The 13,794-nt window shown below is 45.4% G+C and overlaps 1 protein-coding gene and 1 long non-coding RNA gene across 2 annotated transcripts in view; one reads left to right on the plus strand and one right to left on the minus strand.

Moving 5' to 3' along the window:
• The window catches only part of LOC125620477, a 52,530-nt gene that overhangs the window by 14,263 nt on the left and 24,473 nt on the right, over positions 1-13,794 (plus strand). The window lies entirely within an intron of this gene.
• Eloa (elongin A) overlaps positions 2,442-13,794 on the minus strand; it is a 12,413-nt gene continuing 1,060 nt past the window's right edge. The window contains exons 2-10 of the mRNA XM_015485531.2: positions 12,826-12,932; positions 10,505-11,696; positions 10,069-10,183; positions 8,433-8,588; positions 8,236-8,333; positions 7,268-7,448; positions 6,975-7,086; positions 6,263-6,435; positions 2,442-4,806 (exon numbers count right to left, since the gene is read on the minus strand). Of these exons, the coding sequence (XP_015341017.1) occupies positions 4,745-4,806; positions 6,263-6,435; positions 6,975-7,086; positions 7,268-7,448; positions 8,236-8,333; positions 8,433-8,588; positions 10,069-10,183; positions 10,505-11,614 (2,007 nt within the window). The 5' untranslated portion in view covers positions 11,615-11,696; positions 12,826-12,932 and the 3' untranslated portion in view covers positions 2,442-4,744. The remainder of the gene's footprint in view (positions 4,807-6,262; positions 6,436-6,974; positions 7,087-7,267; positions 7,449-8,235; positions 8,334-8,432; positions 8,589-10,068; positions 10,184-10,504; positions 11,697-12,825; positions 12,933-13,794) is intronic.

The following is a 13,794-nucleotide window of genomic DNA, read 5'->3' on the forward strand; positions in this document are numbered from 1 at the left end:
TTTTTTTTTTTTTTTTTTTTTGCAGTACTGGGGATTGAACCCAGGGGTGCTCTGCCACTGAGCTACATCCCTATCCCTTTTTATTTTTTGAGACAGGGTCTTGCTAAGTTGCCCAGGCTGGCCTCCAACTTATGATCCTCCTGCCTAGGCCTCCCTGGTATGTGGGATCACAGCATGCACCACTGTACCCAGCAGGCCTGGAGCTTTCTTATGGGGAAGGATCAAATCAGTCTGTTTAATTTGCCAGTTCTATTGGGGCCAACGTATCTCCCCTACACACACACACACACACACAAAGTTGCTTAGGGCCTCACTATTTTGCTAAGACTGGCTTTGAACTTGTGATTCTCCTGCCTCAAACTCCTGAGTTGCTGGGGTTACAGGCATGCGTCACCATGCCCAGCTAATTTTTGGTTAAGTTGTATTTTTCTAAAAAATCGTCTATTTCATACAGATTTTTCTGGTATATTTGTATTCTGATATAAAACCCTCTACCAGTAAAAAATAACTCTTTCCCTTCATTCTCCATTTTAAATTCATTGAGGTCCTCTTCTCTCAGGGAGCTCTAATAAGAATTCCTTTGGTGTCATTGTTATGTTATAGATGAGGAAACTGAGGTCAGAGTGGTACAGTGGGTGGTAGAATCAGGATTTGAGCCTGGGTCTGACTCATTTCCCAGGTTTACATGGGTTTTCCCACCATGCTTTAGTCCCAACCACACTGCTTATCAGGCTCACTTGAGGAGGACTACAAAACAAAATGTATTTCCAGATCCTACCTCTGACCAAGTCAACTAAATTTCTTCAGTGGTGCCCAGAAAATTCTATTTTAACCAATTATTTGTGCAACTATTTGATAACTATCTCCACTACTAGATGAAAGCTTCACGAGGGCAAGAGCTAGGTCTTACCCAGCAACAGAGAGAGGCCACCCAAGTGTGAGACTACATGTGCCAATTTCCTTTCACTGACCCAAGTAGCAAGAGCTATTTGTGGAATTCTCTGGAGCAAATCTCAAATTTCTTTTTTTTTTTTTTTTTTTTAAATATTTATTTTTTTTTTCAGTTTTCGGCGGACACAACATCTTTGTTTGTATGTGGTGCTGAGGATCGAACCCGGGCCGCACACATGCCAGGCGAGCGCGCTACCGCTTGAGCCACATCCCCAGCCCGCAAATCTCAAATTTCTAAGAACAAAAGAAGTGAAAATTTAAAAATACATTAAGCTTCCAAGAACAATGCTTTTGTTTCAAGAGTCTTGCTATGTTGCCCAGGGGGGCCTTGAATTCCTAGGCTCAAGGGATCCTCCTGCTGGGCCTCCTGAATGCTGGGACTGCAGGTGTGCTCCCGCAGTTCTCAAACTTATGCTTCTATCTTAAGAACTGCCCAGTGTCTTAGTTTGGGCTGCTGTACCAAATTACCACGGGCTAGGTGGCTTAACACTCATCTCTCACAGTTCCAGAGGCTCAAGTCCAAGATCAAGGCACTGCAGATCCTGCCCCTGATGGCTCTCTTCTTGTGCCTTCACATGGGGGAGAGCAGAGTGACCCAAAGCTCCCACTTCTTCTCTCATAGGCAGGAGAATCCTGTTCATTAAGCCTCTGCCTGCCGCAGTCTGGCTGGGCACAAATCACGAGCCACTGAAGCAGGAACAAACTTTATTTCTGAACTCCACCAGCACACTCCACACACGCTCCCCGGGAACTATCCCAAACCCCACCCAGCTGGAAATATCCTCCGGAAATCCCTCCTCCTGCACTTCCCCAACCAATGGGAACTCTCCGGGAATCCCCGGGGGAACTCCAAAGTAGCAGCCGAGCGCCTGTCAACCAATACTATTGACAAAATGCCAGGGGCCATTCCGACTCAGCTGTGGCTCTCAGCACTGCCCAATGACCTAATCACCTCCAAAGGCCCCACCTTCTCATTGTCCACTAGGGCTTAGGATTTCCAAGTAGGAACTGAGGCTATCTGGATACAAGACTGGATGGGGTCTGGCACCTGGTAGGAGCATAATCAGTAAGGTCAAGCCTCCCAAGTAACTGGGATCACAGGCAGGTGGCTTAGAGTAATGTTCTTTAAGACATCAATGGAGGACTGAGAAGACTTACCTGAGCCCCACACCCTCCAGGGAGAGATGGAAAGCCAGAGCTAAGAGAATCTGGGTTCCCAATCCTTCCTTTAGCCACCAGGAACTTGGCATTTGGCTGTGTTCTCTCACCTCAAGTCACGGGTCGGGTCGGTCCGACTGCACAGCTGCAGGCTTCTAAGCACAACAAGGGTTGGTGCCTGTCCCCAGGAGGGTTCTTCACTCCTGAAACTCCCTCCCTGGTCCTGCGGCACTACCAACAGCAACCCCTGCCCCCACGAAGGCCTCCGCCTCAGCCCAGTAGGCAGACATCTTGACTTCTGTTCGCTGACACAAGAGCAAAAACGCAGGAGGCAGAATTTTTTTGTTTTTTATTTAGATGTGGGATTTTCCTTTTTGTATAACTTATCTAATTAAAATATTCATCTTGGTAGTTACCACAAAAAAGTAACATAGAAAATTGTATTTACATTTTGGGACCAAAATACAAATGAAGAGCAGGATTACACCTTGCTCCTTCCCCTCCCACTTCCAAGAAAGAAAAAGCCTCAGAGACCCTGCTCATCACACCAGGGATCACAAAGGACTAATCTGTAATCTGGTGATTCATGTGTAGTGTAGAACAGAAAAAAATTGCACAAGTTTTCACAAATGAGACCAAAGGTTCAACGTCATTTTGCGTCTGCTCTGCAGCCATTTCGGTAAGCTGGGTGAGGGGGTCATCTAGAAGTTCAGTGTGTCCTCTTCTCACCAAGTCACATCCCTGATGCAGACACTCAGAGGGGGATGGAGGAAGACCTGGCTTTACACAAACAAGAAATCTTATGTGCCAGAAGCGGATACTGACATTGGAATGAACAAATTTGTGTCCTTTCCTGCCTACAGACTCCTAATGAGAGGAATTCATACTCAACTGAAATATGCAAAACTGGTTCAATGACAAAGACTTGGAGACACCAATAAGAGACAAATTCAGATGGTGCACACTTACAGGAAGCTAGCTAGGTAGCAGGTGCCTGGCAAGTGAACCAAGTGTTCACTTGGTTTCAGGTAAAAGACTTTCTAATATTAGATTTGGGAATCAGGCTAGAAAATAGGGGTGTACTGGTGAAAATAAGCAATCAAGGGAAAGAAATTTACCCAATTCAGAAATACAGCAAATTAAAACACAGCAATGCACACTGGAGGATGCAGAACTTCTGCTGAGCAGGTTTCCTGCACGGCCCTGGAATCTCCAAGGTAGCCCGATGTGGGTGTCCAGGGGGGTTAAAACAGTGGCCTCTGTATTCTGGGCTTTCGGAGAGCTTGTGGGAGGGACTGATGGCCACGCTCAGCAGGCTGTCACACTAACCACCAACCCACTCAGTTTGCTTTGCAGGCTTCTTGAATGTGCACATCTTAAAATTCACATCTACATCCACCTGGGTCAAAACAAGCAATTCCTACTACCTGTGTCCTTCAACAGCCAGGAAAGAGCTGACACTGCCCTCCTGGCCCTGATTTTGCTCCTAAGTCAAATGGTCAGCAAAAGCCTCCCTTCCTGAACATGATGGATGCCCTGAGGCTCCCCACTCCCCAGGCGGCCCCGCCCTCCTGATGTGGCGAACACAACCCAAGAGGTAGAGGGCTGCAGTTCTCTACCAGAAGAGCAAATTGTTGTGCTCTTGCAGTTACATGATCTTACTTTCAAAGAAAAAGGAAAAACAAAAGCAACTTTCAACAGAGCATTACAACTTTAAAAACCAATTGCTTCTAGTAGCAATTCACAGGGAACAGGAGATTAAAGTGCTGGCTTACTCCAAAGTTGTATTCTGGCTATAAAGAGCCCTGCCACATCTGTGTTTTATCCCCAAGCTGATGGGGAGAAGGCAGAGGAGGAAGAAAGAAACCACCTAAAATGGGAATCAAAAAGTGGAATATTAAATTGCTGAGAGTCTGTGCAAATTCCTCTCAAGGTTCCGGTCCTCTAGTGAGCCTAACAGGCAAAACCAACAAAAAGAACTTGCGAAGAAGACAGGCGAGGACTCTAGACTTCACAGACAGCCTCCCTTAATAAACACTACGGAGCGGGTGAGAGGATGCGCCTGCACAGGGCTCTGGGCAACGCTGAGGAGGGTCTCGGTGTGAGGAGCCCCTAAACACTGCCATCCCCACAAGGAGGCTCCCCGGGTGATGGTCTGGCTCTGGGAACACCCAGCTCCCTCTGGACCAGAGAGCACTCAGGAGCACTGCCCTGGGACAGGCAATGGCTTCATCTAACTTTAATAAAGGACCTGGAAAATGAAAAGCTAAGTGTGGTAGAGGACAAAACCAAAACCAAAAAACTCTGGGGGGTAATATAAATACAATCTGGGGGCAATATTTATTAATTAAAACTATGTCTTATAGTTTACAAAGATGCTAATTAACAACAAAAGTATAATTGACCTTAAAATCCTCAGTGAGACTGAGGCTTCACATCGTCTTCAGAATTCTGAAGTGTGCTCCAGGCAGGGCACAGGTAGGTGTGCAGGGCAGCACCTGCGACCATGCAGGATTCCAAGGCCAAGAGGCTCCACAAAGTAAGCTTCTGGGCTCCTCTGGAAGTCCCACTCTCCAGCCCCCATTGTCCCTGTATTCTTGCCCCCCAAATTCCATCTCCAAAGTAAGTGCTTGGTTTATCGTCGAGAGAATCTGTTCTTGAAAGCTTTAATTGTCTTGGCCATCATTGGTGCGATTTCTGTTAAGAGAAGTAAGGCAGCAGTTTTAGATGGACAGCAGCTTAGACCATAGCACAGAGTCAAAGCCAAGCCTTACACTACTGGCTGAGCACCAGCAGACAGTGGACAGCAGCAGGAGCTACTTGCTAACACTGCAGTGAAAGCCCCAGAACACAGCACACACCTGCTGAGGCCCTTGCAGGAGCATAACATCGCTGTCCCCAGTTCTAACTGCAGTGCTCATAGGTATGTGGTAAGTGGCATAGCTGGAACCCAATCCTTGTCAACTGTAAAGGCTGTGCCGTAATTCAGTTCTGCCTCACAAACATCCAAACAGGAAATGGTACCCCCACCCTCCACTTTGTCCAATACAGCAACAGGTCTAAGGTGAGCTGTGCGAGCACAGCCTCAAGAGGGCCAACCTACCTCTCCACTGTTAAGCTAAGTGTGGCCCACACTTGAGCTAGGACTCCCACCCTCCCATAGGTCCTGCAAGGACTACACAATAGTACCTTTCTCAAGGTAGACACCCCTGAGGATACTGAGGGTAGTCTACGGTAATAGATAATACACAAAATAGACCCAAACAGATATTAAAAATATTTGAAAGCTATGATTATAACCTCAGTAAGATTACAGGACTCCATCTGCAATTCCATCAACTTAAAAGGCTGAGGACTGTAAGTTCAAGACCAACCTCAGCAACTTAGGGAGGCCCTAAGGACTTAGTAAGACCCTATCTCAAAAGGGCTGGGCCAGGTGCAGTGGTGCACACCTGTAATCCCAGTGACTTGGGAGGCAGAGGCAGGAGGATTGCAAGTTCAAAGCCAGCTTCAGTAATTTAGCAAGGTCCTGAGCAACTTAGCAAGAACTTGTCTCAGAATAAAAAATTAAAAAAGGGCTGGGGATGTGGTTCAGTGGTTGAGTGCTCCTGGATTCAATCTCTAGTACCAAAAAAAAAAAAAAAAAAGGGTGCGGGGGCGGCGCTGGGAATGTGACTCAGTAGTTAAGCAACCCTTGAGTTCAACCCCTAGTACAAAAATATTTTTTAAAATAGAACCTAAGTGTCCAAATGAATGTTTAAAATGATCATTCTTTTTTTTTTTTTTTTGGTACCAAGGATTGAATTCAGAGGCACTTAACTGCTGAGGTACATCCCCAGCCCTTTTTTTTGTATTTTATTTAGAGACAGGGTTCTCACTGAGTTGCTTAGGGCCTCGCTAAGTTGCTAAGTCTGGCTTTGAATTTGTGATCCTCCTGCCTCAGCCTCCCAAGCTGCTGGGATTACAGGTATGAGCCACCATGCCTGATACTATGATCATTCTAATGGACACAGCAAGTGAAAGGAGGGGGCTAACCGTTATTCTAGCATCTGCAATGCTACATCCAGCACATAAATTCAATACCATGGCAATGATATTCAAGGAACTTCCTAAACTAGTTTTAGGTATCTGAGCAGGGGCCCAGGTTACTTACTCTTCACAGCCGGTTTCCTAGGATCATAGGAGATGGTACTACTGACCACTGGCACCAAGTGGGCACTGCTGGTGCTGGGGCCGTCATAGGCCGGCTCCTCACAGCTAGGGTTAAAGCTGTTGCTGCTGGCAGGAATGTGGCTGCTTCCTGTGGTATACGGGGCTGGCTTAATCCTGCATCACAGAAGAGAGCTGGTCAGCCACAAGCAGGGAAAATCTGCCCTCCACAAGCAGCCTGAAGCTGGCCTGCCACAGGATGACTCGTGTTGTGACTGTGAGCAGGGATGCAGCCCCCTGGGTTCTGGTGGTGGATCAGAGACACTGTAGCAGCTACAGAGCAAGTCAACATCTCAGTTTGCCTTCTCTGTTCAGGTGCCAGTTTATGCTCAGATGCTCACGTGGTCTAGAGGAAAGAGTCAAGTCACCCCAGAAATGTATGTTTTTGTTTAAATGGGAAAAAGAGAAAAGTGTAAGGTAGTGTTTGCCACAAGCCAAGCCCCTGGGTGGCAGGAATCACCATGTAGGGCATGCTGCAGTCCAGCGCACTGAGGCTCAGGAGGAGAGGTCTGTGCTCAACGAGGCCTGCCTCAGAACTCACACTACAAAGTGAGTCACTTCCTGCCCTGCAGCTAGCTCCCTCTGAGGGTGGATGACAAGCTTTTGGGGCTCTCTTCCCTGAGCAGGTAAAGATCAAGCACAAGCAGAGATCTTACTTGACTTTCTCAGGGACAGCTGCCCCTCCTGTTCCAAACTTCTCTTGCCTCCGGCGGACATCTCGAGGTGGCTTGGCCACAGAGTTGACAAAGGCCATCTTTGCTCGCCGGCCTATGGAAAAATTTAGAGATTAATATCTGTCTTCCTGAGCAGTGACACTGCTGTTATTTCTGCCCACCTACAAAGACAAGAGACGTTTAGGGACTGGCCCCACACCAGCCAGCCCCACCAAGACTTCGCTGCTGACCAGAGCACCCACCTGCCAGCTCCTGCCTCCTCTGCCTTCCCTTACCTTTGGGCTTATTGGCATGTGCAAATTGGATGTTCTTTGTTAGCACTCGTAACCGCTGCTCTCGGGCATCCTGAAGCCGCAGGTACATCTCCCGCCAGGACTCATACTCTTCTGGTCTTTCTTCTTTAAAGTCTCGGTGACAATGAACTTTCCATAATTGATCTGTGTCTTCAATTAATACCTGCATTCAGGTGAGGATATCGCTTATATAAAAACATTCTTACGTATCTCTTTTACACTTAGGAGTGACCAGTTTCCTAGCAAAAAATTTTTTTTTGTTTGTTTGCATAGAAGTTTCATATTACAATACCAAAACTCTAGGGGAAAAAACAAATCACTGAATTAAAAAATAAAAAAAGTTCAGTGTGAGCACTAAGTAGCTCCTGGGTGGTTGTAAGAGAAGATAAGACAAAAATTAAGATCATTCTTTTCCTTTAGGAATCAGTAAAGGGTAGAGCTGGGTGAATTCAAATCAGCTACTTCCCTAGCACTACACTGAACTATCATGGCAAGGGGGGCCACCAAAGAGGGATGTCATATTACGAGCTCTCAGAACTAGAGAGAGAGAGACTCTGCCATCAGATGAGTGTGTCTGCATTATAGAAGAATTCTGGAAGGTCTGGATACTCAGCCAATTTGTACTTTTTTTTATGTTGACCTCACACCTGAGCATCCCTGGGTCCCAGGTGCTCTGCTGCCAGATTCTTCCCTTGCGGACTAGGCAAGCTCAAACGAGGCACCAGAAGTTTTTTCTTGCTCCTTTGAATCCCACCCTGATTCTAGCCCAAAAGGCTACTTAAGAGCAGGTGATAGGAAAATGCTTGTTTAAAGGCCCAGAGGCAAACCAAACATGCCCAGAACAGGGATTGACCACTGGTCTGCCTTCAGCCACGGCAGATCCACAGAGACAAAACTATTTCTGGAGACACAAGTCAGAAAACTGCTCTCTTCACAAGGAGGATACTCACGTGATTGTATTCCTCTATGCGATATAGCTGATCAGGTGTACACCTCTCCAAAACAGGTTCAAGAATAGAAAACGGGACTCTTCCCACTTCAAAGATGGCTGCAAAGAAATCAAAGGTAAGAGTGTTGAATAGCGGCCAAGCTACCCAGTGACAAGGTCCCACTGCAACAATGTGCTCAAGGGAAGCATGTGACTTACAATCGATGTTGTTTTTAAGAACACGGATGCACTGCTGGTACAAGGTCATCATTTTGGGGAGATAGGCACACTTGGAACCGGAATACACCTGCATCTTGGAATTCATTCTGCGTCCAGTGAATCCAGCTTCTTCTTCTTCCTGGGGTGAAGAGAATGCTACAGGGCAAGAAAAACCAGAATGGAAATCACAAAAGGCCCCAAGCCACATTGGTCCTTGGCCTCCCCCTTCCCTTTCTCAAGGACAATCAATGACAATTCTTCTGGATTCTGCCAGAGACTGCATTACCATTAAGTCATATCACCAGCCCTTTTTATTTTGAGACAATCTTGCTAAATTGCTAAGGCTGGCCTCAAACTTCTGATCCTCCTGCCTCAGCCTCCCAAGTCACTGGGACTGCAGGTGAGCACCACTGAGCCTGGGTCCATCGCTTGTTTCATTTAGCACATTTGAGGAAATCATTCCATGATGATACATAAAAACTTTGTACATTTTTTACAGTGGTCTAAGAGGACACTTTGTGGACAGGCCATGATATATCTGTTTCTGTTAAGTCTTCTGCTGACAGACACAATGTGGCTTCTTATTCTTTTGCTACCAAAACTCTATAATTTTTTTCTTTAAGCTAAAAACCAGACATACAATATATAGAATGAAAGGCTGCTAACAATAGCAGGAGCAAAGATTTCCTGAAGACTTTGTATTGTATGTGAAAAACCTACAGCTAAAAGCTTTATTGGCATTACCACTTTTGGGGTAGGGAGGTACTGGGGACTAGAACCAGGGATGCTGTACCACTGAACTACATCTCCAGACCCTTTTCATTTTTTATTTTGGGACAGGGTCTCACCAAGTTCCTGAAGCTAGCCTTGAACTTGTGATCCTCCTGAGTCGCTGAGATTACAAGTGTGTGCCACTACATCCAGTGGCATGGCATTACTACTTTTGATTCCATTTAACAATCCTACCATTATTACTTCTATTTACAGAATGTGAAAATGAGTTCCAAAGAAATTAAGATATTACCCAAGATTATACTACTTGCAAAAACCAGTGTTGAGATTCAACCTAAGCCATCAAACTCCAGAGTACACTCCTAGGAAATGTACTCAAAATCTGATATGATAACTGTTACGATGACAGATCATGAATGAATTTGTACATCTTTATCCCAATTAAAAAAAAAAAAAAAAGATACAGGGCTGGGGTTGTGGCTCAGTTGTAGAGCACTTGCCTAGCACATGTGAGGCACTGGGTTTGATCCTCAGCACCACATTAATAAAATAAAGTTATTAAAAAAAAAAAAAGAGGGTGGGCTGGGGCTATAGCTCAGCAGCAGAGCACTTGCCTAGCATGAATGAGGCACTGGATTCAAACCCCAGTACCACATAAAAATAAACAAAGGCAGTCTGTCCATCTACAACTAAAAAAAAAAAAAATTAAAAATAAAAGAGGGGTTGGGATTGTGGCTCAGCGGTAGAGCGCTCGCTTAGCACGTGAGGCCCTGGATTTGATCCTCAGCACCACATATAAATAAATAAAATAAAGGCATTATGTCCAACTACAACTGAAAAAGAAAGAAATTTCTTTAAGTATCTCACTTATTTAAAAAAAAAAAAAAAAGACATAGAAAATTACCTTTTCTCTTTGGCTGGAAGGAGGGCATCAATTCAAGGGAAGGAAGTGGACGGTAATTGCCCTGGATGGTGGGTAAGGGGAGGTCTGGCAATACTGGCAGTGCATCAGTAGGGACCTGCAGAGGAGAAACAGTGAATGGAGAGCCCCTTTCTATGAGCACACCTTTCATACCCACAGTAAATTCCTAGCAGGTCCAGGCCGAAGGGAGGCTTACAGTCATGAACACCACCATCTAAGCCAGGAAATGAATACAGAAGGGTCCATCACGTAGGGACGCCTCCAAAAAGTCTTCTTGGGAATCAGCTATCCTTGGGCAAATGAGGCCCAGAGGAAATTAGTGCAAACTGAAATACAACAGGCCAACTGCAAATAAGCCAAGGAGAACAGTAGCAGGTAGGCACCCAGAACCCCCAGGCACTGCAGCCTTGAGGCTTACCTTTCTCAGCCTGGTTGAGTCGGCTCCAGCCAGCTGCAGCTTCTCTGACCTGCTCTCATTCACCTTGGGTAATTTCTGAACTGAGTTTAAGTTTTTACTAGTGCTTTTGGAATCACTTTTTTTAAGTCCTTTGTCTCCAAGTGCCGTGGCTGGAGTTTTCACAATCTTCTTCTTTTTCTTCCGGGGCTGGTCATAGCTGAGGTATGATTCAAATGACATGGTGGGCTGCTCGAATTCATCCTCCACGTCTGCCTCCTCTACCTTAGGGAGTGAGCCCAGTGACTTTCTATCCAAATTAGAAGTCTTTACTTTCCCTTCTTGAGCCTTTATATTGTTAGAAACCTTCTCTTTTGTTCTGGGCAACAGGTCTCCAGCCCCTTTTCCTATGTCTGCGCTGTCCACTCGTTGCTTGCTTTTGTCTGATTTGGTTTTTGCAGAGTCCTTGTGCTTTGGCTTTTTAAGGTGGTTGTCTGAAGCAACCTCTGAGGGTGAAAACTTCCTTTTGAGGCTGTTGCCTTCTCTTTCTTTCTCTTTCTTGGCAGCACTAGAAGGTGGTCTCTCCTTGGCACTATCCCCTTGGAGTGGCCTTCGGGTCTCCTCTTTTGAGAGGGACTTGTGTGGCTTCTCTCTGCCCAAAGCAGAGGCCTTATCATCACCCTTGGCATCTATAGGGCGTTTTTCCTTGTGGCAAGATCTGTGTTCCTTGTTTTGGTTCAAGATCCCCTTTCCCTGGGGTTCTCCCAGGTGACGTTCTTGACTAACTCCCAGTCTGTCCTGAAAGGCATTACTGTGGCCTTTTCCAGGTTTCTGGTGTGAAACAATGGACTCATGGTCCTCCTCTGGTGACCTGTAATGGTCTGTGTACATCTGATGAGGACTCGCACAGGATGGAGGGGACTGGCCGTGGCCATAGTCAGAAGATTCGGGGTCTGATGAGTATGTAGGTGACACCCTGTGACACCTCTTCCTCTCATCTCTCCTCTCATGACTGTGAGACACTTTGTGAGGTTGTTCACATTCTGAGAGTTTTCTGTGTTTCTTCTGTCTGTGCTCGGGACTATAGGATCGGCTGCCCGAGGCCTTGCAGTTTTCTTGGTAGTACCCTTCCATCTCCTCCTCCCGCTGAACCGCATCCCGAGGGCGCTTTCGGGAATTGCTTTTCTCAAAGTCCTGTTCATCAGCCTCATTGTTTCTAAAATAAAAGAAAAAGCAGAGATAACTCTCAGTGTAATCCTTGTTCAGACAACAAGTCACAGGCCCTGAACTCACAAGAGATCAAGGAGATGCACAGTGAGAACACAGTCACAGGAAGAAGGCATGGGGGTACACGTGAAGATCCTCAACCAAGTTCAAACACTGGGAAACCCCAAAATATTCAATAAATGGGAATGACAAGGATACAGGGAAGATCAAATGTCTTGTAGACATGAAAATGCTTAAAGATTTTTTTTTAACACAGGGACAATTTTAAACTTGTTATGTAAAAAGGAAGCTAAAAAAGCTAAAAATGCCTTTTAAGAAGAGGTTAGCCAGGAATGGTGTTGCACACCTGTAATCCCAATGACTGTTGAGGCAGGAAGAGCATGTTCAAAGCCAGCCTCAGCAACTTAGTGAGGCCCTGTTTCAAAAAATAAAAAGGACTGGGGATGTAGCTCAGCAGAACATATGCTTAGCATGCACAATCCCCTGGGTTCAATATCCAGAATGACAACAACGTTTAGAAAGAAACATACTAAAACGTTATTGTTTACCTTTAAGAAATTTCAATTCTTATCTCTTTATTTATTTAGGTATTGGGGATTGAACTCAGGGGCACTTAACCACTGAGCAACATCTCCAGCCCTATTTTGTATTTTATTTAGTGTCTCACTGAGTTTCTTAGTGCCTTGCTATTGCTGAGGCCGTCTTTGGACTTGCAATCCTCCGGCCTCAGGCTCCCAAATCACTGGGGTTAGAGGTGTGCGCCACCTCACCTAGCCTTATCTCTGTTTTCTAAGAGTCTATAACAATCATGCATTACTTTTATAATTGAGGCAAAATAGATATTTATCTATTTACTTATGGTACTGGGGATTGAACCCAGGGGTGTTTTAACTGAGCTACATCCCAGGCCCTTTTTATTTTTGAAACAGAGTCTCACCAAGTTGCTGATGGTGGCCTAAAAACTTGTGATCTTCCTGCCTCAGTCTCCTGAGTAGCTGGGACCATAGGCACACACCGACCATGTCTGGCCAAAATATGCATTTTAAATAAGAAGATGGAAAAGGAATAAAAATAAATACCACAGCGCTGAATAAACTTAAAAAGAGAAATGTTCTCACCGTTCCACAGGAACCAGCTTCTTCCACTGGGCCACTAGGTCCCTGGCAAAGCTTCCGACTTGCTCATGTTTTCGAAAGCTATTTACTGTTTTCCCGACCCCAGTCTCCTACAAATTTAACAAAATTGACAAAGAGTTAGGGAACCCAGCTCACATTTTTCCTAAAGAAATAGGGCCTCTTGCTTTGAGAAAGTCAACAACTAATACGTCTGTCCTAAAACATACTTTGCAAGTCTGAATAACAAATTACTTTGTTGCCTATGTTTAAATTTCTTAAATGACACAAGGTAACAAAGCTTACAAATTCAGAAAAACACTTCCTCAAAATATTTCTGTAACTTTAACAAGAATGATTATAGTAGGTGTTAGACCCTGAGCTCAGGGTTTTGCAAACAGTATTTGAACCAGTCTTCTCTGTAACTTTTTTCCCTCTAATACTGGGGATTGAATCCAGGGAGCTTTACCACTAAGCTACATCCTCAGCCCTTTTTTATTTTTGAGATAGGGCCTTGCCAAGTTGTCAAGTTGGGATCCTCCTGACTCAGCCTCCTGGGTATCTGGGATTGTAGCCATGTACCATTATGCTCAGCTACGATAACTTTTTTTTTTTTTTTGGTACTGGAGTTTAACCCAGAGGCGCTTAACCCCCCAAGCCACATCCCGACCACCTCCCCTTTTTTATATTTCGAAATAGGGTCTTGCTAAGTTGCTGAGATCACGGGCATGTGCCACCACACCTGGCCCAGCTATGATAGCTCTTGAGGCAGAAATCAGCCTTATTTTACAGAGTTATAGCATAGAGTCACAGAACTTGGATTTGAATCCAGAACCAGTAGATGCCAAAGCCAATGTTCTTTTCATTCATTTTAATTTTGAAATACACGTCACATAACAGGGCTAGGGGTGTAGCTCACTGTTGGAGTGCTCATCCAGCATGAGGAACACCCTGGATTCATTCCTCAGCACTGGG

Source organism: Marmota marmota, unplaced genomic scaffold (assembly GCF_001458135.2).
Source record: "Marmota marmota marmota unplaced genomic scaffold, marMar, whole genome shotgun sequence".
Lineage (NCBI taxonomy): Eukaryota > Metazoa > Chordata > Mammalia > Rodentia > Sciuridae > Marmota > Marmota marmota.